At 46.9% G+C, this 23,255-nt stretch overlaps 2 protein-coding genes across 2 annotated transcripts; both read left to right on the plus strand.

Moving 5' to 3' along the window:
* Positions 1–433: 433 nt before the first annotated feature.
* Positions 434–11,678, plus strand: F10 (coagulation factor X). The gene is made up of 8 exons (XM_075425061.1): positions 434–605; positions 2,870–3,030; positions 4,511–4,535; positions 6,178–6,291; positions 7,393–7,533; positions 8,329–8,579; positions 9,421–9,538; positions 10,312–11,678. Exons 1-8 carry the CDS (start codon positions 536–538, stop codon positions 10,857–10,859), a joined length of 1,428 nt encoding a protein of 475 aa, XP_075281176.1. The 5' UTR covers positions 434–535; the 3' UTR covers positions 10,860–11,678.
* A 3,288-nt stretch (positions 11,679–14,966) lies between these two features.
* LOC142361847 (coagulation factor X-like) lies at positions 14,967–23,079 on the plus strand. Its single transcript, XM_075425085.1, has 6 exons — positions 14,967–15,107; positions 17,713–17,826; positions 18,917–19,057; positions 19,853–20,103; positions 20,945–21,062; positions 21,836–23,079. Exons 1-6 carry the CDS (start codon positions 15,038–15,040, stop codon positions 22,381–22,383), a joined length of 1,242 nt encoding a protein of 413 aa, XP_075281200.1. The 5' UTR covers positions 14,967–15,037; the 3' UTR covers positions 22,384–23,079.
* Positions 23,080–23,255: the final 176 nt, after the last annotated feature.

A 23,255-nucleotide genomic window follows, 5' to 3' on the forward strand; every position in this document is an offset into this window, starting at 1 on the left:
GACCAGGTCCCGGCGAGCTGCGGGCCGGGTCAGCGGGCCCTGGGTGCGGAAGGCAAGGAGGCGGCGGGGACGGCGCTGGGCTGCGGGGAGCGCGGATGGGAGCTGCCGGGGCAGCCGGGGGGTTCGGGGCGGGAGCCCGGCTGTGCCCCTGCCCGGCGGGGCGCCGAGCCCTAGGGCCGCGCCAGCGCTGCCTCGCCGCGGCGAGGATTTTCCCCCCTTCCCCCGCACCTAACAGCTACAGTTAAAAAAGCCGGGTTCCCTGGGGTTTAATTTAAAAAAATAAAATAAAAGCGCAGGCAGCAGCGCCCCGTCCCCAGGCCACCCCCCCCGGCTGAGAAACCCGCGGCGGCTTCCCCCGTCCCCGCCGCTTCCGCTATTTCTGGCCAGGGTGAAGCAACGCCGCGGCAGTCTCTGCCCGCCCGGGGGACTGAAGGCTTCGGCTCCCGCCCCGTCCCGTCCGTCCCGTCCCGTCCCGTCCCCCCGGGCGGCGGCACGGCCCCGCCGGGCCGGCAGCAGCGGGGGGCTCCGCGCCGCCATGGCCGGCTGCCTGCTGCTCCTCCTGCTCTGCGCGGCGCTGCCGGGCGAGCTGCGGGCTGATGGAGGAGGTAAGGCGGGTCGGCAAAGCGGCTTCCCCCGTCCTCACGGTCCTCGGCGGGGCCGCCGCGGGGGGGGGGCGGGTAGGCGGGGAGAAGGCGGTGGCGGGTCGCCGCTGCGGGACGGGGGCTCGCAGCCCTCCGTGCGTGAGGGGGACGAGCCCGCCGGGGACGGCAGCGGGCACCCCGGGGCTCGTCTTCCGCGGCGGGCTCGGCGTCTGGAGCGCCTGAGGTCTGCGCTGCACCTGTGCCGCCCCCCGCCCCGCCGAACGCCGGGTGAGCTCCGCCTCGGGGGCAGGGGGCTGCCGGGGGGCACCGCGGGGTGCCTCAGCCCCAGGGGTGCGGGCCCCGGGGCCTCTCCCAGCCTGCTGCGCCTTCCCGTTTGTCTCCCCCCCACCCCCAAACCGGGCTCCCCGCCGTTGGCCCCGGGGCACATCTCGTGTCCCTGAGGGGAAGCCTGGCCGAGGCTGGGCTGGGCCTGGGGGGCACAGGGGGGGGTCCCATCCCACTGCTTGAGCCCCTAGGTCAGCACCGGGGTCCAGCGCAGCGTCAGCACGAGGCTTCTCCGAAGTCACCAGCTCTTCCCTCCGTCAGTCGGCCCGCTTGGGCTTCACGGGGAGGCCTTCCGCGCGTTTCTGGAAGGTCCCGCTTCGGCTGACCAGCGCCTGTTGCTCCTTGATGCCTCCGAAGGAAGCGTGGCGGGAAGCTCGGGAAGGAGAGCGAGCAGCCTCTGAAGGCTGAGCGGCTGGTTCAAGTTTACAAAAACATCCTCTGGCGTGGGCGATGTGGAGGTAGAGGAGTACGGAGGCGATGCCCCCGCCGGCTGCGTCCTGTCGCTTTCCTGTCACTGCAGAGAGGGGTTTAAGGGCAAATAAGACAGCGGGTGAATGAACGAACAGTTGCTGACCTAGGAGTTACAAGCACTTTCTGTAAGCCTTCCTTGCGAGGAGCCTTTCGGAATAAGCGGGGCTCCAAAGTACTCGTGGGCTCTGTGGGATCGATCAATGTAAACAGCAGTAGCAGATTTTGGCTCCCTGTTGCTCATACACCAGTTTCAGTGAAAGCAGAGTAGGTCCCCACTGTGTTTGCTTCGAGGATGTTAGGGTAGACGATTACTATCAGCCAGTTTATTTATTGCTGAGTTGAGCTGCATGAAGAATGCTCCAGAAGGTACGTCAGCCGTTGGCCTTGATGTCCCTTCTGCAGCACTGTCTTCCACACTCCGGTCTGTGGTTGGAAAGTCTTTTTTCTCTTTAAATTCCGGGTATTCAGAACATAATTGAACGGCAGCTCCCAGACTCTGCAAACTTTCCTAGAGTGTATGTTTTTTACAGGGTAATTGGCAATTTATTTACTCCAGCATTGTTTCTGTTTTTCCTGTCTGGTAATATGTGCACAAGTCACTGTTATTCACGCATCCAAGTGGCTGAGCTGAGTTTAATGCCTCCTAGCCTTTGGTTTAAATCAACAGCTACCTTCATCTTGAACTTGAAGGCAGCAGGTCTTCTGGGACACCAAGCCTTTGAAAAATAAAACAGCCCAGGAAGCTGACCTCAGGCTGTACTTTCCTGCTAAAGCTGGTGTTCATTTACGTCTGCTCCTCATCAGATCTTAGCACGCAGCTGCCTTAGCTCTACCTGCACACAGATCAGTAAGGCAGGAACATTTCTACAGGCAATTGGGAAGTGGTGTTAAGAGGGAACGAAGACTTCCCCCAGGGCTGTGCAGTGGGGTTTGGAGTGGTGAAGGGCAGCAGAACTTGCGCGTGGGCTGGACTGTGAAACAGCTTTTCCCGCTGTCAGTAGATACGTTACTGCATCTTGAGTTCGTGCGGCGTTTAGTTTCTGCGCTGCAAGCCCCTGGAGCAGCTGGTGGCGGTGCCTGGTTGTCAGCTTTAGAACCGAATCAAGGAATGCTGTCTCCCTGGCCATCAGGGGAAGTCATTCTGTTCAGGGCTGGAGTCTTGAGCAGGAGCAACAGAAGTACAAGCCCTCAGCGGCAACCTGCATGTTCTTATTTGCAATATTAAAAAAGGTAGGGGAGAATTTTGGGGGTCTTCCTTTTGTGCTGGAGTTGCTAATGCTCAGAGAGAGACTGCTGTGAGAGATGCTGAGATGTATCAGTCTATGTGAGGACTAACCTCACAGGTAATGTGGTGTACGGGCAGAGTGGTGACAGGGTCTGTTTTGGTTTTGTTTCTGCTTCACTTAATTCCAACGACTCTTTACCACCACTGAGTGTTACCTGCCACCTGTGTCATTTTCTCTGTTGCCCAGTATTCATCAAGAAAGAAAATGCCGACAAGTTCTTGGAAAGAACAAAACGTGCTAACTCTTTTCTGGAGGAATTGAAGAAAGGGAATATTGAAAGAGAATGCAATGAGGAGCGCTGCTCGAAAGAAGAAGCAAGAGAAGCCTTTGAAGACCAGGAGAAAACTGTAAGGGTGAACTAATGTGAAATGTAGATCTATGTAGTTCATGTTTACAAAATAGCATTAAGGTCTTTTGAGTTGGGCATCAAAACTCACAAGTTACTCCGAGTCACTTAACACAAAGAATAAGTAGTGGTTTTGACTGTGTTTGGATTTGCTAAGGCATAAACATATAATAACAGTCTTAATTTAACTCTTGCAAGGCCAGCTCCTGTTAAAGCCTCCATTCTTTTACCTGTTCTGATCTGTTCAATTGCCATTGTGAGGTATTTGACCTTTAGATGATTTGATACTACCCATGTTAGAAAAATGTTCACCCTATCCGGGTGGCATAGCTGAGTGTCGTGACTATGGTCGAGAGTTCTTGGGCGGAGAGTCCACGGGAAGGTTGAGAAGGCAAATGCTGACATGGAACTTCATGGGAGAATTTTGAAGAACTTAAGCAGCTTTGCCGTGATTAATCATTTTGTGGCTCTCTTTTTCAGTATCTGAATTGACAGAATGTATACTGTAGACAGTTCTGATGTGCCTTAGTGTTAAATTGCCCACATGGAGTGAAGTTTGCTTGTGTGACTCTTGTGTCACCGTCTCTACCCTGATGGCTCCTTAACTTTAGACAGAAATGCCATCTGTTCCCAAGCTCAAGGGAGAATTAAAGAGATGGGGCAACTGTGGGGACTGGGGTCAGGAGATTTTTGAAGACTTGAAGTGACTTGGTGGTGGAGGGGGATTGGGAATGTCAACTGTAGCTATGTGGCTGTTAAGAACAGCCCTGGAACTGAAATCAAGGCCAGGTTCATTTCGTTTCAGCATTACTTGATGCCCAGAATGCTCTTGGGAGTGGCCCTGAGATGACTTGGGTGGGGGAGTCATGGGTACATCACCAGGGTACTTCAGAGCGTAAGGGCTGGGTGATCCATTCCAGAACCCGCACAGCCTGTTCTGCCTGGTGGCCAGATGTCATTGAAAAGGACTGTCTTGGACAGACACCATACCTGGAGTCCTCAGTGCAGAGGGAAAGAACACCACAAACGGGACAAAACGTTTTTAAATCTCAGGATTTCTGAGGTCCTGATTGATGGGTGTACAGCAGGGGGAAGGAGACTGAGAATCTGGCATTACAAGAGTGTAAATAAATTCAGACAAAACTGATAGAAAGATACAGTTATACAAGAAATCAAGTGCCTTATGCTAAGCAAGTCACATTGGGAACTCTGTAAGGAGTTTCAGATTTTTCTGAAAAACCCATGAGACTTGTTTCTGTAGAGCTGGGCACTATAGATGGATCCTATGGCTTTAATTTATTAAACAGTAATAACAGGCTGCAAGGCACTATATGTGCAAGTAACTTAAATATTTCGTTAAAGAATTGGTAGCTGCAAGTATCCTCTGTATGAAAGCTCTAATATTCTTCTGATGAATTCAGTAATTCTCATCTAACTCTTTTTGTCACCTTTTATTCCCTTTTTCCCACACCTACCTGTAGGAGGAATTCTGGAACATCTATGTAGGTAAGAAACACTCTGCGTTTGTTTAGATAATTAAGCTTCGTTATTGCAAGGTTAAAAAGGATGCACCTCTTAAGTAACTACTTCCTGCTCCCTTGCGTCCTCTCTCTCCTCCGAGGGACACCCTCACTTCGTGTTTCCTCTGAAGAAGGAATCTGATTTACTATCTTGCTGTTCCTTGAACCCAGTTGCTTCATTCGAAGGCAAGGTTCAGCAGCCCCCAGGTGCTGGGATGATCTTTGTCGTCTCAAAAAAAGAAGAGTGGCCCTTTGCGTGCAAAGGACAGTGAGAAGCAGGAAGTGGGTGTGTGACTCTGCCGGTCAGTTGTCCTCGAGAGGGACATTCAAGATGCAGAGAGTCACAGATGAGGGTGGCGCTTAAATGCCGTCACCAACACAAAGTTATTAAACTGCAACGCAGAGTCGCTTGCCCATTTCGTGTCATCTTCCCTGCCAGGGCGTTGTTGATTCCTGTATTGCAGAGCATTCTGTGGGATGCGTTTTCTACAGAACTGTTTGGCATTCAAGGAAGACGTGCCAGTAGATTGGCAGATACTGCCCATCAGTCTCTTCTCTAATTTTCTAAAGGCCTCAGTTGTATTTATGAGGGTTCTAGTGTTCGTAGTCACTACGCAGGGACAGATTTTTAATGCATTAGTGTTTGGTAATGTGTTCTCCTGAAAGTATGTGTGCAGCTTGCGTTTTAGGAGGAGTGCCTCAAAAATGTTGCTCAGCTTTTTCTTTTGGAGTCTGCAGATAATTGAAGACAGTTGCCACGAAGAAGATGCAGACTTTCACAATCCTCGAAGTGGGGGGTGAACTCTTGACTGGAAAATTTCAAACCACCTTCTCATGAGAATACAAGCAGCAGAACATCAGTGCCAATACTTTTAGCGGAAATGCCAATTTCATACAACTTAAACCGCAGTCGACGAATGCTTTACTGGTGTTCAGAAGAACTGAAAGCACAGCTCCCCTCAGCCAAGTTACTAGAACAATTCATTGTCGCTTCCCTTTTCAGTAGGGGATTCTGCAATGCTTTTGTGCAATGTTGATAGAGAACTCATTACCACAGCGGCAACTACAGTGTAGGGAAGAGCTAAACAAGTGCAGTGTCTAACAGTAGGATGCTGCTTAGCTAAGACCACTGTGGAACAGAGTGCTCTGGCACTGCAGGGGAGGCAGAAACCAGGAGCTGTGCTGCAGGCCTTGAGTCGGCCTTCCTTTCAGTCAATGGTGGTCTCACCTTCCTCTGCTGGGGCTGGGCATCTGTCGTCAACGCCTCTGTGGTGGACCACGTAGACACAGCGTTTGGAGCACTGTTAGTTTTGGCCATGCGCAGGAATGGAAGGGATGTGTGCTCTGACCATGATCTATTGCTTTATCTTCCTACAAAAAAAGGCTTGTGTATGCGCTGTCATACAGTACCACTAAAATCAGATTGCAAAACTGAGGGTATGTGTGTGAATCGTTGTTTTGGAATGATTGCTTTTATACTCTTTGTTCCATCTGGGATGTGACAACTCTCAGAACCTGTGTTTGAAAAGGAAAGACGAAAGATTGCTGATTAAAAGTAACACCTTTTTGGAGTTCACTGAAAATGCTTACACTCTTACAATAATCTGTTTTTTGGTTTGTTTTTCTAGATGGGAACCAGTGCAGCTCAAATCCTTGTCACTATGGTGGACACTGCAAAGATGGGATTGGTTCCTACACTTGCTCATGCTTGGATGGTTACCAAGGCAAGAACTGTGAATTTGGTAGGTTTCAGCTGCAGAGAACTGTGGCAGCGAATTTCCCAGGGAGCTGAAACAGAGAGAGTTAACTCTTTCTTAATGAGCATTGTTTGCTTCTTGGAAAAATGGATGGACTAGGATGACAGTCAACAAGGAGTTGGAGGACAGTGCCAGAAACACAAAGCCCAGGTGGCTCTACAGCTGGGCAGTGTTCGAATCATAGTAACATAGAATCATAGAACGGTTTGGGTTGGAAGGGACCTTTAAAGGTCATTGACTCCAACCCCCCTTGCAATGAGCAGGGACATCTTCAACTCGATCAGGTTACTCAGAGCCCTGTCCAACCATGAATGCTCTGAAGTTACCCCAAAGAAAGCCCTCTGAATCCTGATAGTGCCTCTTTACATGAGCCTGAATCCCCAAAATGTGAGGAGAAAACCAAGAAGCATGGGAGTCTTGTAACTGATATCACAGAGCCTTTACTCCAAGTGCAGAAGTCCAGAAGTCCAGCCTCCCTGCTCAGCTCTCAGCAGTGAAGAAGCAAAGAAATCAGGTTTCAGTAGACAATGCAGACATTTTCATGCTTGCAAGGAATCATGTTTTGCATATCTGTCCTTCCTGAGGCTCACTTCTGTGGCGTATAGCTACTACCCTAACGATGTTGTTGGAGCGTGTATCGGTAGCCCAGAAGTAAGAGCGGTGAGCCCAGAGTGAGAGGGTGTGGACCTGGAGTTCAGACACCAGACTGAGGGGAGTGATGAGGAGTTGAGTTTTTTAAGGCCAGAGGGAGGAAGCGTGTGAGGATTTACCAATATCTGGAGTTCTCTGTTAGTGTTTTAGCCATTCTTGCACTGTTGTTTTGTCTCTGCTTTTTTAAGCTCACCATGACGTGGCCGCTGGGCCCGCTTGGACTTGGCAAGCGTGTTTCTTGCAGTGGATGTGACTGCTTTGTAAGGCGTAAGCAAATGTTAGGCGCTCGTGTTGTTACTAAGATGTGCTTCAGGTGTTTTACAGGTGGGGAAACGAATCCTGTTTACAGAGTGGTGTTTGATTTGGTGAACTTTGAGATCTTGTGAGAAGTCAGTGTTTATTTACAGTTTTTCTCGAAACTTACCTCTTTTACAGTCATACCAAAGTACTGCAAAATAAACAATGGTGACTGTGAGCACTTCTGCAGCATCAAAAAAAGTGCCCAGAAGGATGTTTTGTGTTCCTGTGCCAAAGGGTATGCTCTAGCAGAGGATGGCAAACACTGTGTTTCCTCAGGTATGAGGCCACGTAATAAAATAATAGCAGTGGCGGTGAGACCAGTTTCACAGTTAACGGATGTCCTTTGAACCATCAGGCTTCGACGTGACATAGGTTGACCACTGAGACCAATGGATTTGCAGGTCCAAAGCCTTCCCTGCGTGAGGTGATGCGATGGACTTGTCAAAATCTAGCTGGTTTGGGACCCTTTGCAAGGTGCCTCTCCCAGCAGCAGTGAATTTCCGAGTAAACTCCACTGTAGACGGGAGAAAAGTGATTGCAGTTGTATCTCATTTACTGAAACACTTGCACTCCATATAAAATAGCAGCTTGCAAAAACTTTTCTACTTTAGATTTCAGTTAACCTAATGACATAGTAACCAATGATATTAAATAATTATGAGTAATGCTAGTTACATTTGTACATTTTTGTTGCATTTCAACAGTCGGGGAGCCAGAATAAGTCAACTATGTAGTCATGAGGTCGGTGTTTATGTCCTCTCTAACAAATAACAAACTGCTGTCATGAACCATATTGTGTGGCCCAACAAGTACATGAATATGGCAATGTCAAAAAATGAAGATGATATTTTGAATTTTAGATACTTCAAAAACGCTATCCGGAAACTGAACCTATGGACATTTTTTAGGAATACAAAATGACTTTTTTATTTTTCAAACTATCCGGTCTTCCTCCTTTGTTGCATCTGCAAGGTTTTGCTAGTGTTTTGAGCACAGGACAACTGCGTTAAGCTGCTTGTTGTGAGCTGGTGTTTCTGTCCGTGTCCAATGTCTACATTCTTGTCTTTACAGTGAAGTATCCTTGTGGAAAAGTTTTTGTGAAAAGAAAGAAAAGGTCGATTATTTTTCCTGCCGATAGTAGCAATGTAACTAGTGATCAAGCTGGCCCTCCCACAAATGAAACAAGTGTGGAGGAGGAGTTTGTTACTACCACAGAAAGTCCAACCACCCGTCCTGGCAGTGGAACAAGTAGCAAGACTCCGTATGTCAATACCAGGATAGTAGGTGGTGATGAGTGTCTTCTTGGCGAATGTCCATGGCAGGTAAATCTGGTGTTTGTGCTCTGCATGTGAGCAGAACGTGTTTTGGAGGGAACGTGTGCAGTTGTTCCTTTAACCTGGTTGCCTTCTGAATGTTGCCCGTACAGTGTGCCGTTTGTAGCCTGCAGGCAGCTGAACCCATGAACTTAGATGTGCTCTTCTGCAAACTGCAGCCTTAAAATGGCAGAATGAAAAGCTTGGTGCGGTTCTAGGTGCTGCTGTTTAACCTTTCGGCAGAGATGGATTTTGAATCATGCTGGCCTGCTGGTGTTATTTTTGCAGGTGATATTCCAGTTCTGCGTCATAGCAGCCCATTTAGGCAGTGTACCAGAGAGCACGTCAGATAAAGCATGCTTTTGCTTCACAGATACACTTTCATGTCTAAGTTTCCCTCTTGAGTTTGGACCAGCCAAAAGGAGCTCCTGTATTAGGGACACTAAGGTGGCGGTGTGGATATCAGGCGGGAACAGAACTTGGACAGGAATACTTTGGGGTGGTAGGTCCAAGGGTGAGGTGGTTTAGGGGCTGCACTCTCCCTGCTTCGTCAGTCAGTGTCTCGTTGCTAAAAGCCATCACTAAGCACTGTGAATGAGGTGAGGTGGAGACCAAACATCTGCATTGCATACAGAAAATCCAGATTCTACAGCAGTACATGCCAATCTGTAGCATAGGCATGTGTGCGATTAGGATTTATTACTAGAATTATTATTATTATTACACCTGCAGAGTACATGTGGTAGGAATAAGCATATCTATAGTGTGCAGAGAAATCAATTACCTGTTTATAGTTCACTGAAGTTAAATCGCTCCTCTTAATTCTGCACTTACCTCTTTTCTCTCGCAGGCTGTTCTGTTGAATGAGGCAGGGGAAGAGTTTTGTGGCGGAACTATTTTGAATGAAAATTTTGTACTTACTGCAGCTCATTGTATGAACCAATCTAAAGAAATCAAAGTTGTTGTTGGTAAGTGGATATTTATTTTACTGCTGTGATGTTTGAGCCTGTGCTGCAGACTAATCATCTGTGCTCTAAATCACGTGGGAGGTCTACTCATATTATTGACTTGTCATGGTTTGTTACTTGTTTATTGTTGTTTTGTTTATGATATTTTCTTGTTATTGTGGGAATCCTGCTTTGTAATAACAGGGGCAGCTGATGTGGAAGGTGATAACGGTGCATCCCTGTCTTCTTTGCCAGCTAGTTGCAAGTGATTAAGAGCAAAGGTTCTAGAAGTGTTGGCTAGCATTGTGTTCATCAGAGTAGTGCTTCTGCAGAAAGCTGATAGTTCCTGCCACATCTGGACTCGTTTCTGCAGGAACACCCAGGAAAGCTGTGGCACTTTGACTAGAGGAAGAAGAAACGAACTCGAATTTTGACAACTTCACTTCTGGGGCGTGATACTAGATCAGCACGACTTTCTGTTTGCACTGGTTTAGTCTTGGCCCAGACCAGTTTCTCTTCCCTGACATAAGCCAAGCTCAAGCTCCTGTAAGAGCTTTATGTTTATGTTTATGGCTGTATGTAAACCGGTACAGAAATCCCCACAGACAAAAGCTCGGGATGGGAACAGATCCAGGTGCGGCTAATGAAAGTTGCAATGCACTTCTATAGTTTACTTGTGTGGTATAAAGGCTTAGGCAAAGTGTTAGCAAGGGGTAGACTCCTCCTTTATCAAGTTTGTTCTTAATTTCTTGTGCTATCTCCACGTTAATGACCCTTTTAATAATCTTGTACAGGTGAAGTGGACAGAGAAAAGGAAGAACAGTCTGAAACGATGCATACAGTGGAGAAAATACTTGTTCACTCTAAATACATTGCTGAGACCTACGATAATGACATAGCCTTAATCAAGCTGAAGGAACCTATAACGTTTTCTGAGTACGTCGTCGCAGCGTGCCTCCCCGAAGCAGACTTTGCTAATGAAGTTCTGATGAACCAAAGATCTGGGATGGTTAGTGGCTTTGGGCGTGAATTTGAAGGTGGACGACTATCCAAAAAACTGAAAGTGCTGGAAGTGCCCTATGTCGATAGGAACACGTGCAAGCAATCCACTAACTTTGCAATAACAGAAAACATGTTCTGTGCTGGTTATGAAACAGAGCAAAAAGATGCTTGTCAGGGAGACAGTGGAGGCCCCCACGTAACCAGATATAAGGATACTCATTTTGTTACTGGAATTGTTAGCTGGGGAGAAGGGTGTGCAAAGAAAGGCAAATATGGTGTCTACACCAAACTGTCCAGGTTCTTACGCTGGGTAAGAACAGTCATGAGACATAATTTGTAGTGGTGTGGCTCTTGATCCTGCTGTTAGCGAACAAGGTGAAGTTTCTGTAATGGAAACTTTCAGGGTTTTCACCCAGCTCTGCTAAACTTGTTTTGAGAGCTGATTACTTAAAGTTATGGTGCTGCTTCTTTTTGTTCTATTCCTGCCTTTAAGCATGTATATGCAGACTGCTGGTGGCATTTTTAATTTGTGCGATGGGGGGCTTTCCCCAAACAAAATGGCTGCTCAGTGGGGTCTTTTGTTTTTGGTTGTTTGGTTATTTTTATCTTGCCATTTTGGTTCCTGTCTGTTTGCCCAAGTGCTTCCACCAGAGGCTCCTGGGCATAGTAGGAGTCTGCACTGGTCATGATGAAAGTGAGAAGGACAGGACTGCAGTTAATCCTCACATGCAGCCAGCTGGCTCACTAGGGAGTTTGTTATTAGCAGAGCTGTTTGGCCTCTACCTGCCAGTGTATTTAGAAGATTAAGGGAGCAGGGAATCTTGCTTGGTAAAAGCTGAAACAGAAGTAGGTATTCAATACTTGATGCTAAATAACCTCACCTTCCACAAAATTGCCTGCCTAGGTCACAGCAGCTCATTAAAATGGGGTTTTGCTTCATACGGATTGTACTTCCCTTCACTTTCATTTAAACACGTACGTTCTGCTCATCAGAAAAAAAAATAAAACTGTGCATGTTCACTGTTTTCTGTATCGTGTTCGGACATGTATGGCTGAGGAATAGAAAGCTGCTTGCATGTGTCCTTGGTCTAGGTGTTTCTGTAAGGTGCAATATGCAAGATGTACACCAGCATTTGAAATAAAAGAGCCTTTCTTTTTTGTTCTTTGTTGATTTACTTATTTATTCCCTCCAGTTAGCTTACAGGTATATGAAGACAAAATCTCATTTGTGAATGAAGAAAGAGGGAATGTTCCTAAACAAGTAGGTGTGACAGATTGCACCTGCCTTATGTAAAGGCTGATGTGGACCTGGAGAGTGGAGGGGGGTAATTAAAAGACTTTCACTGGCCTAGAAGCTCATAAGAGGCAAGTTGGATGCCAAGATACTAAATTTCTTAGGAAGATGCAAACTCAGGTAGTGATTTCCCACGCGTACGCTGTGCAGGTGCTACGATCTGATCTGTGCTGTAAGGTTTCCAGGCAGATTCACAGAATCATGGAATGGTTCGGTTGTAAGGGACCTTTCAAGGTCATCTAGTCCAACCCCCCTGCAGTGAGCAGGGACATCTTCAACCAGACCAGATTGCTCAGAGCCCTGTGCAGCCTGGCCTTGAATGTTTCCGGGGATGGCGCATCTACCACGTCTCCAGGCAACCTGTGGAAGTGTCTCACCACCCGCATTGTAGAGAATTTCTTCCTTATATCTAATGTAAATCTACCATCTTTCAGTTTAAAGCAATTACACCTTGTCCTATCACTACATGCCCTTGCAAAAAGTCCCTCTCCAGCTTACTTGTAGGCCCCATACAGGTACTGGAAGGCTGCAATCAGGTCTCCCCGCAGCCTTGTCTTCTCCAGGCTGAACAGCCCCAACTCTCTCAGCCTTTCCTCATAGGACAGGTGCTCCAGCCCTCGGATCATTTTTGTGGCCTCCTCTGGACCCGCTCCAAAAGCTCCATGTCTTTCCTATGCCAAGGGCTCCAGAGCTGGACACAGGACTTCAGGTGGGGTCTCACCAGAGCAGAACAGAGGGGCAGAATCCCCTCCCCTGACCTGCTGTTCATGCTGCTTTTTGTGCAGTCCAGCATTCTGCACTCTGATGATTTTTTTGTATGTGCAGAAGTGTTCATCGATATATTCTTCTTTAAACGTTCTCAGCTTCAGTCCTCGTTACAGCAATCATGGAAAAATTTGCAATGGAAGGGACAGATGAAAGTGACCTGGTCCAACCCCATGCTCAAAGCAGGGCTAACATCAAAGTTAGAGCAGGTGGTGCAGGGTCTGGTCCAGTCAGGTTTTGAAAAACTTGAGAGGCAGCGATTTTGTTACCCTCTGGGCAACCTGTTCCTGTGCTTTGGCACTCGCAAAGATAAAATTTCTCACACCCAGTTGGAATTTTCCTTGGTGCAACCTCTGGCTGCTGCCTTTTCCTCTTCCTATTGTCACCTCAGGGAACTGGTTGGCCCTGTCTTCCCTGTAATCCCTGTTTAGGCAGGGGAAGGCTGCAGTTGGATCCCCCAGCTCTCCCTGGCTGAACAAACCCCAACCCCTCAGCCTTTTGCTGTACATCAGATGTGCTGTAGGTCACTGACCATCCTGGTGGCCTTTCCAAGGCTCCTCCGGTCTGTTAGGCTGCCCTGCTGCCTGAGGGGTGCTGAGTTTCCCCTGGCACCTGGTACTTACCTCTCAGGGTCTGAGCTGGTGCTGGCTGGTTTCATATAGCAGGTGCTGTGAGCACAGAGGGTTGAAAAACTCAGAACGGTGCGGAGTAGCCAGGTGTTGCTGTGGTCAGCAGTAAATGTGGTCAGGAAGGACTGCAGGTCACTTACCCCCAGCGTGATGCTCTCCACCCGACCTCCCTCCGGCTATGGTGGCAGTTGCTGAGTTTTGCTAGCTGATGGGTATATATGTCCTTGCCAAACCAAGCAGCACCTGGAGAGCAGGCACAGAGCTGGCTGAGCAAATGAGCAGGCCAGAGGGTGATGAAAGTCCATGTTTGTGTGTGTGCAATATGGCTGTGATTGGAAGAGAAATGCCATTATTCTGCAGAGCATGAGAGACTTTGTCCTTGTGCTTTGCATTCAGGGTCTTTTACAAACAAAGCTGTGAGGGAGCCTTTCATCCTGTGCCCTGGTGCCTGTAGTGCCCGGGGCTCCAGGGCTGCGTATTTGTGTCCAGCTGGAAGCAATTTCCCAGAAGGCTCCTGCGGTGCAGCCTCGGCCAACGTGCCAAGAAGAATGGAGGCAAACTCGATCCCTGTGGGCTCAGTAAGCTGGGCGGGGTGATGCTGGAGGTCTGCCAGCCCCTGTTTTCTGGGCTTCCAGGTGACCAACACAAGGCAAGGGTCACTGTCATGGGCATGCAGTTGTGACCTGCACGAGCATAGTAATAACAAGCAAGGTTTTCCTTCTTCTTTACTGCTCCCTGACACAGGTGACTCACCTGGCAAGATTGTCTTCTACAGGCAGGGCCCCAGACCACAACGCCCTGTGAACAGCTGTCCCTGTGGATTGGGGTGAGGGGAAAACAAAAAACCAAGAGAAATCCATTCAGAATAAGGTGGAAATTGAGGAATCTGTGAAAGTTTGGAGTGGTTGGGGGCTTGTGACAGGGACTGGCTTCTATGTGTCCCCAAAGTCCCACCCAGCCTGCTGCATCTCAACAGGATACCAGCCTACCAGCTCCACGTAGAAGTGTGACAATCAATTTCACCCTATCTAAAGCACTGCAATCTACAGGGGTTTGCAAGAAAAGGGACCGAAGCCTTGTGCAGTACCTTATTGGCCCAACCCAGAAAACAGCCTGAATTTTCCCTCTTGTTTTCTCTTGTTCTGATTAGCTCCATACTTTACTTGCTTCCTAAGGCCCTACCAGCACCAGCAGGCAACATTTTGCAATACGCTTACGGAGCTCTGCAAATTCGGGGCTCTGAGCTACTCCTGACTTGCGAGCCGCTTTCCTGCTTCTGTCCGGTCTGCAGGAGGCACACAGCTCTGGCTCTGGCCCTTCTGCCTTCCTTGGGGCAGGCGCAACAGCCAGGTCGCTTGCTTTGGCTCCTTGCTGCCTGGCTAGTAAAGCTCTTATGGGAGGATTTGTCCATAGTTCCTGACGATGTAGAGCCCCCCACAGCGGACAGGGAGAAAGGGAATAGCCATAGAACTCGGTCCTGCGGAGGAAATCACCAAGTGGCAGCCTGGTATCTGGAGTTTTGGTGGCACAGGCAAGTTTAACCATGGCGACCACGTTATTCTAGTGAGGCAGAACCTGCCCTGGTTTCGGGACTCTCCTCTTCCTCAGGAGTCTGAAATACAGAGGGGTCACATCCTCGGTGGCAAACCCAGAGGCTTTTCTCTGTTTTAACACTGTCCCACACTGACATTGAGCACAGGCTTTGCTCTTAGCAGTTTTGTTTTCTCATGAGTTAACGACCTTTGCCCTGTAGTGTTTCTCATTTAGCAGCTGCCCCAGAGCCCTGCAGAGAAGCCGGTGGGAGACGCACAGTGAGCTCGGAGGACGGCAATGGCAGGTCATCGCGGGACAATGTGGCTTCTTCCCCTTGTCCTCCTTTTCCTTCACTTGGTGCAGACAGGTACAGCCCTTGCTTTAACTTGGCTTTCTGCTGCTTTGCCTAAACCACAAAGGTAAAATCATTGGCCACTATTTCTGCTTTGTGCACAGGGGTGACACGAGTGGAAGTCTGGTAGTTTTGCTTTCCAACCCGCATTGTTCCCATTTGTCTGCTACAGATCTATGATATCCAGGGCTGAGTCACTAGGGAGTACCATTCTGGACGGAAATCATTGTGTCAGTGCAGAATATGGGGTTAGTACATCAAGATGCAGGGCTTTCAAACTAACAGCGCAAACAATGTGCTATTCTTTGTGTGCTCAAGAGAAGTGAGGATTAAATAATCCGTACTACCCACTCACAAGCTATTGGGTGACCAGAGGAACCCCACTAGGTTTAACAGTTCAGGGGGGAACCAGAACCCCACACGGTCACCTGCTGTGCTTGTCTGAGTCTCAACACAAACATCACAGCTCCACTTGAGGAAGCTTCCCACCTGTCTTTGAGGTTGGAGCCTGAGACGCTTCTCTACAGAGGAAGGGTGTGAATCACACTGCAGACATGATGCACGCCTTGTTGTTTAATTTTGCTGTAAAAGTCATTTGGTGATTACAGAGGTCTGCTTGGACACAACTGAACAAACACCTGAGTCATCCACGTTCCAAGAGCTGGGAGTTAGAGGGAGATTTGGACATCCCAGCGATGAGGTAGGAAAGGTACTTCGTGGGACACGGGGTGCCCTGAGACTCTTCAGGGTGTTTCAAGGAAAATTTTCTCCTACAAACACGTAGAAAGCAGTTTTGAGTGCACTCCTCTACATTTGATTTTAATCAACACACTGGAAGTGGCTGACAGTACAAAGATGGAAGATGACTTTAAGAAGAGTAACTGTAAAATGACAGAGCTCATGAAGGAAGTAAAGAAAAAGAACAAGGGAATAAAATTAATGTGTCTTTTAAAGAGAGAAAATCAGGCTACTTCTAAGAAACTCCACAAAACTGCAAAATATTTAATGCACTTGTCCAAACTATCCCAAGGTCAAGAAAGGACAGGAGAATTAATGAAAAAGATGAGCTGTGTCATGACCTGACCTCCTGAAGCAAATATAGAAAAAGCTAGATCTGTATAAAAGAATTGCAAACATCCTGGCACAAAACGAGAAAAGCTAAGGAGTAACTACAATGTGATAAACAAGATGTGAAAATCAAGAACTGATCTAAGTATATAAATCTTGTAAGAGAGACCAGGAAGAATGTCAGCCTGTTCCCAATGGAGAAGAAATCCAGTTGTCTTCGAGAGGGGCAGCCACGGGTAGGGCAATTCAAGATGCAAAGAGTCACAGATGAGGGTGGCGCTTAAATGCCGTCACCAACACAAAGTTATTAAACTGCAACGCAGAGTCGCTTGCCCATTTTGTGTCATCTTCCCTGCCAGGGCGTTGTTGATTCCTGTATTGCAGAGCATTCTGTGGGATGCGTTTTCTACAGAACTGTTTGGCATTCAAGGAAGACGTGCCAGTAGATTGGCAGATACTGCCCATCAGTCTCTTCTCTAATTTTCTAAAGGCCTCAGTTGTATTTATGAGGGTTCTAGTGTTCGTAGTCACTACGCAGGGACAGATTTTTAATGCATTAGTGTTTGGTAATGTGTTCTCCTGAAAGTATGTGTGCAGCTTGCGTTTTAGGAGGAGTGCCTCAAAAATGTTGCTCAGCTTTTTCTTTTGGAGTCTGCAGATAATTGAAGACAGTTGCCACGAAGAAGATGCAGACTTTCACAATCCTCGAAGTGGGGGGTGAACTCTTGACTGGAAAATTTCAAACCACCTTCTCATGAGAATACAAGCAGCAGAACATCAGTGCCAATACTTTTAGCGGAAATGCCAATTTCATACAACTTAAACCGCAGTCGACGAATGCTTTACTGGTGTTCAGAAGAACTGAAAGCACAGCTCCCCTCAGCCAAGTTACTAGAACAATTCATTGTCGCTTCCCTTTTCAGTAGGGGATTCTGCAATGCTTTTGTGCAATGTTGATAGAGAACTCATTACCACAGCGGCAACTACAGTGTAGGGAAGAGCTAAACAAGTGCAGTGTCTAACAGTAGGATGCTGCTTAGCTAAGACCACTGTGGAACAGAGTGCTCTGGCACTGCAGGGGAGGCAGAAACCAGGAGCTGTGCTGCAGGCCTCGAGTCGGCCTTCCTTTCAGTCAATGGTGGTCTCACCTTCCTCTGCTGGGGCTGGGCATCTGTCGTCAACGCCTCTGTGGTGGACCACGTAGACACAGCGTTTGGAGCACTGTTAGTTTTGGCCATGCATGGGAACGGAAGGGATGTGTGCTCTGACCATGACCTATTACTTTATCTTCCTACAAAAAGAGGCTTGTGTATGCGCTGTCATACAGTAGCCACTAAAAACAGATTGCAAAACTGAGGATATGTGTGTGAATCATTGTTGGTTTGGAATGATTGCTTTTATACTCTTTGTTCCATCTGGGATGTGACAACTCTCAGAATCTATGTTTGAAAAGGAAAGACGAAAGATTGCTGATTAAAAGTAACACCTTTTTGGAGTTCACTGAAAATGCTTACACTCTTACAATAATCTGTTTTTTGGTTTGTGTTTGTAGATGGGAACCAGTGCAGCTCAAATCCTTGTCAGTATGGTGGACACTGCAAAGATGGGATAGGTTCCTACACTTGCTCATGCTTGGATGGTTACCAAGGCAAGAACTGTGAATTTGGTAGGTTTCAGCTGCAGAGAACTGTGGCAGCAAATTTCCCAGGGAGTTGAAACAGAGAGAGTTAACTCTTTCTTAATGAGCATTGTTTGCTTCTTGGAAAAATGGATGGACTAGGATGGCAGTCAAGAAGTTGGAGGACAGTGCCAGAAATGCAAAGCCCAGATGGCTCTACAGCTGGGCAGTGTTCGAATCATAGTAACACAGAACGGTTTGGGTTGGAAGGGACCTTTAAAGGTCATTGACTCCAACCCCCCTAGCAATGAGCAGGGACATCTTCAACTCGATCAGGTTACTCAGAGCCCTGTCCAACCATGAATGCTCTGAAGTTACCCCAAAGAAAGCCCTCTGAATCCTGATAGTGCCTCTTTACATGAGCCTGAATCCCCAAAATGTGAGGAGAAAACCAAGAAGCATGGGAGTCTTGTAACTGATATCACAGAGCCTTTACTCCAAGTGCAGAAGTCCAGAAGTCCAGCCTCCCTGCTCAGCTCTCAGCAGTGAAGAAGCAAAGAAATCAGGTTTCAGTAGACAATGCAGACATTTTCATGCTTGCAAGGAATCATGTTTTGCATATCTGTCCTTCCTGAGGCTCACTTCTGTGGCGTATAGCTACTACCCTAACGATGTTGTTGGAGCGTGTATCGGTAGCCCAGAAGTAAGAGCGGTGAGCCCAGAGTGAGAGGGTGTGGACCTGGAGTTCAGACACCAGACTGAGGGGAGTGATGAGGAGTTGAGTTTTTTAAGGCCAGAGGGAGGAAGCGTGTGAGGATTTACCAATATCTGGAGTTCTCTGTTAGTGTTTTAGCCATTCTTGCACTGTTGTTTTGTCTCTGCTTTTTTAAGCTCACCATGACGTGGCCGCTGGGCCCGCTTGGACTTGGCAAGCGTGTTTCTTGCAGTGGATGTGACTGCTTTGTAAGGCGTAAGCAAATGTTAGGCGCTCGTGTTGTTACTAAGATGTGCTTCAGGTGTTTTACAGGTGGGGAAACGAATCCTGTTTACAGAGTGGTGTTTGATTTGGTGAACTTTGAGATCTTGTGAGAAGTCAGTGTTTATTTACAGTTTTTCTCGAAACTTACCTCTTTTACAGTCATACCAAAGTACTGCAAAATAAACAATGGTGACTGTGAGCACTTCTGCAGCATCAAAAAAAGTGCCCAGAAGGATGTTTTGTGTTCCTGTGCCAAAGGGTATGCTCTAGCAGAGGATGGCAAACACTGTGTTTCCTCAGGTATGAGGCCACGTAATAAAATAATAGCAGTGGCGGTGAGACCAGTTTCACAGTTAACGGATGTCCTTTGAACCATCAGGCTTCGACGTGACATAGGTTGACCACTGAGACCAATGGATTTGCAGGTCCAAAGCCTTCCCTGCGTGAGGTGATGCGATGGACTTGTCAAAATCTAGCTGGTTTGGGACCCTTTGCAAGGTGCCTCTCCCAGCAGCAGTGAATTTCCGAGTAAACTCCACTGTAGACGGGAGAAAAGTGATTGCAGTTGTATCTCATTTACTGAAACACTTGCACTCCATATAAAATAGCAGCTTGCAAAAACTTTTCTACTTTAGATTTCAGTTAACCTAATGACATAGTAACCAATGATATTAAATAATTATGAGTAATGCTAGTTACATTTGTACATTTTTGTTGCATTTCAACAGTCGGGGAGCCAGAATAAGTCAACTATGTAGTCATGAGGTCGGTGTTTATGTCCTCTCTAACAAATAACAAACTGCTGTCATGAACCATATTGTGTGGCCCAACAAGTACATGAATATGGCAATGTCAAAAAATGAAGATGATATTTTGAATTTTAGATACTTCAAAAACGCTATCCGGAAACTGAACCTATGGACATTTTTTAGGAATACAAAATGACTTTTTTATTTTTCAAACTATCCGGTCTTCCTCCTTTGTTGCATCTGCAAGGTTTTGCTAGTGTTTTGAGCACAGGACAACTGCGTTAAGCTGCTTGTTGTGAGCTGGTGTTTCTGTCCGTGTCCAATGTCTACATTCTTGTCTTTACAGTGAAGTATCCTTGTGGAAAAGTTTTTGTGAAAAGAAAGAAAAGGTCGATTATTTTTCCTGCCGATAGTAGCAATGTAACTAGTGATCAAGCTGGCCCTCCCACAAATGAAACAAGTGTGGAGGAGGAGTTTGTTACTACCACAGAAAGTCCAACCACCCGTCCTGGCAGTGGAACAAGTAGCAAGACTCCGTATGTCAATACCAGGATAGTAGGTGGTGATGAGTGTCTTCTTGGCGAATGTCCATGGCAGGTAAATCTGGTGTTTGTGCTCTGCATGTGAGCAGAACGTGTTTTGGAGGGAACGTGTGCAGTTGTTCCTTTAACCTGGTTGCCTTCTGAATGTTGCCCGTACAGTGTGCCGTTTGTAGCCTGCAGGCAGCTGAACCCATGAACTTAGATGTGCTCTTCTGCAAACTGCAGCCTTAAAATGGCAGAATGAAAAGCTTGGTGCGGTTCTAGGTGCTGCTGTTTAACCTTTCGGCAGAGATGGATTTTGAATCATGCTGGCCTGCTGGTGTTATTTTTGCAGGTGATATTCCAGTTCTGCGTCATAGCAGCCCATTTAGGCAGTGTACCAGAGAGCACGTCAGATAAAGCATGCTTTTGCTTCACAGATACACTTTCATGTCTAAGTTTCCCTCTTGAGTTTGGACCAGCCAAAAGGAGCTCCTGTATTAGGGACACTAAGGTGGCGGTGTGGATATCAGGCGGGAACAGAACTTGGACAGGAATACTTTGGGGTGGTAGGTCCAAGGGTGAGGTGGTTTAGGGGCTGCACTCTCCCTGCTTCGTCAGTCAGTGTCTCGTTGCTAAAAGCCATCACTAAGCACTGTGAATGAGGTGAGGTGGAGACCAAACATCTGCATTGCATACAGAAAATCCAGATTCTACAGCAGTACATGCCAATCTGTAGCATAGGCATGTGTGCGATTAGGATTTATTACTAGAATTATTATTATTATTACACCTGCAGAGTACATGTGGTAGGAATAAGCATATCTATAGTGTGCAGAGAAATCAATTACCTGTTTATAGTTCACTGAAGTTAAATCGCTCCTCTTAATTCTGCACTTACCTCTTTTCTCTCGCAGGCTGTTCTGTTGAATGAGGCAGGGGAAGAGTTTTGTGGCGGAACTATTTTGAATGAAAATTTTGTACTTACTGCAGCTCATTGTATGAACCAATCTAAAGAAATCAAAGTTGTTGTTGGTAAGTGGATATTTATTTTACTGCTGTGATGTTTGAGCCTGTGCTGCAGACTAATCATCTGTGCTCTAAATCCCGTGGGAGGTCTACTCATATTATTGACTTGTCATGGTTTGTTACTTGTTTATTGTTGTTTTGTTTATGATATTTTCTTGTTATTGTGGGAATCCTGCTTTGTAATAACAGGGGCAGCTGATGTGGAAGGTGATAACGGTGCATCCCTGTCTTCTTTGCCAGCTAGTTGCAAGTGATTAAGAGCAAAGGTTCTAGAAGTGTTGGCTAGCATTGTGTTCATCAGAGTAGTGCTTCTGCAGAAAGCTGATAGTTCCTGCCACATCTGGACTTGTTTCTGCAGGAACACCCAGGAAAGCTGTGGCACTTTGACTAGAGGAAGAAGAAACGAACTCGAATTTTGACAACTTCACTTCTGGGGCGTGATACTAGATCAGCACGACTTTCTGTTTGCACTGGTTTAGTCTTGGCCCAGACCAGTTTCTCTTCCCTGACATAAGCCAAGCTCAAGCTCCTGTAAGAGCTTTATGTTTATGTTTATGGCTGTATGTAAACCGGTACAGAAATCCCCACAGACAAAAGCTCGGGATGGGAACAGATCCAGGTGCGGCTAATGAAAGTTGCAATGCACTTCTATAGTTTACTTGTGTGGTATAAAGGCTTAGGCAAAGTGTTAGCAAGGGGTAGACTCCTCCTTTATCAAGTTTGTTCTTAATTTCTTGTGCTATCTCCACGTTAATGACCCTTTTAATAATCTTGTACAGGTGAAATGGACAGAGAAAAGGAAGAACAGTCTGAAACGATGCATACAGTGGACCAAATATTTGTTCATTCTGAATACATTGCTGAGACCTACGATAATGACATAGCCTTAGTCAAGCTGAAGGAACCTATAACGTTTTCTGAGTACGTCGTCGCAGCGTGCCTCCCCGAAGCAGACTTTGCTAATGAAGTTCTGATGAACCAAAGATCTGGGATGGTTAGTGGCTTTGGGCGTGAATTTGAAGGTGGACGACTATCCAAAAAACTGAAAGTGCTGGAAGTGCCCTATGTCGATAGGAACACGTGCAAGCAATCCACTAATTTTACAATAACAGAAAACATGTTCTGTGCTGGTTATGAAACAGAGCAAAAAGATGCTTGTCAGGGAGACAGTGGAGGCCCCCACGTAACCAGATATAAGGATACTCATTTTGTTACTGGAATTGTTAGCTGGGGAGAAGGGTGTGCAAAGAAAGGCAAATATGGTGTCTACACCAAACTGTCCAGGTTCTTAAGCTGGGTAAGAACGGTCATGAGACATAATTTGTAGTGGTGTGGCTCTTGCTCCTGCTGTTGGCTCACAACATGCAGACTGCTGGTGGCGTTTTTAATCAGTGCGATGGGAGGCTTTCCCCAAACAAAATGGCTGCTCAGTGGGATCTTTTTTTTTTTGCTTCTTTGGTTATTTTTATCTTGCCATTTTAGTTCCTCTCTTTTTGCCCAAGTGCTTCCACCAGAGGCTCCTGGGCATAGTAGGAGTCTGCACTGGTCATGATGAAAGTGAGAAGGACAGGACTGCAATTAATCCTCACATTGCAGCCAGCTGGCTCACTAGGGAGTTTGTTATTAGCAGAGCTGTTTGGCTTCTACCTGCCAGTGCATTTAGAAGATTAAGGGAGCAGGGAATCTTGCTTGGTAAAAGCTGAAACAGAAGTAGGTATTCAACACTTGATGCTAAATAACCTCACCTTCCACAAAATTGCCTGCCTAGGTCACAGCAGCTCATTAAAATGGGGTTTTGCTTCATACGGATTGTACTTCCCTTCACTTTCATTTAAACACGTACGTTCTGCTCATCAGAAAAAAAAATAAAACTGTGCATGTTCACTGTTTTCTGTATCGTGTTCGGACATGTATGGCTGAGGAATAGAAAGCTGCTTGCATGTGTCCTTGGTCTAGGTGTTTCTGTAAGGTGCAATATGCAAGATGTACACCAGCATTTGAAATAAAAGAGCCTTTCTTTTTTGTTCTTTGTTGATTTACTTATTTATTCCCTCCAGTTAGCTTACAGGTATATGAAGACAAAATCTCATTTGTGAATGAAGAAAGAGGGAATGTTCCTAAACAAGTAGGTGTGACAGATTGCACCTGCCTTATGTAAAGGCTGATGTGGACCTGGAGAGTGGAGGGGGGTAATTAAAA

This window comes from Opisthocomus hoazin, chromosome 1, assembly GCF_030867145.1.
Source record: "Opisthocomus hoazin isolate bOpiHoa1 chromosome 1, bOpiHoa1.hap1, whole genome shotgun sequence".
Lineage (NCBI taxonomy): Eukaryota > Metazoa > Chordata > Aves > Opisthocomiformes > Opisthocomidae > Opisthocomus > Opisthocomus hoazin.

What these genes read in the sequence shown, in the direction of transcription:
- LOC142361847 (XM_075425085.1), top strand. Translation starts at nt 15,038, where the DNA reads ATGGCAGGTCATCGCGGGACAATGTGGCTTCTTCCCCTTGTCCTCCTT. An exon ending in TTGGCGAATGTCCATGGCAG is followed by an intron (nt 20,104 to 20,944) that starts GTAAATCTGGTG and finishes TTTCTCTCGCAG; the next exon opens with GCTGTTCTGTTGAATGAGGC. An exon ending in AGAAATCAAAGTTGTTGTTG is followed by an intron (nt 21,063 to 21,835) that starts GTAAGTGGATAT and finishes AATCTTGTACAG; the next exon opens with GTGAAATGGACAGAGAAAAG.
- F10 (XM_075425061.1), top strand. Translation starts at nt 536, where the DNA reads ATGGCCGGCTGCCTGCTGCTCCTCCTGCTCTGCGCGGCGCTGCCGGGC. An exon ending in AGGCAAGAACTGTGAATTTG is followed by an intron (nt 6,292 to 7,392) that starts GTAGGTTTCAGC and finishes CCTCTTTTACAG; the next exon opens with TCATACCAAAGTACTGCAAA. An exon ending in TTGGCGAATGTCCATGGCAG is followed by an intron (nt 8,580 to 9,420) that starts GTAAATCTGGTG and finishes TTTCTCTCGCAG; the next exon opens with GCTGTTCTGTTGAATGAGGC.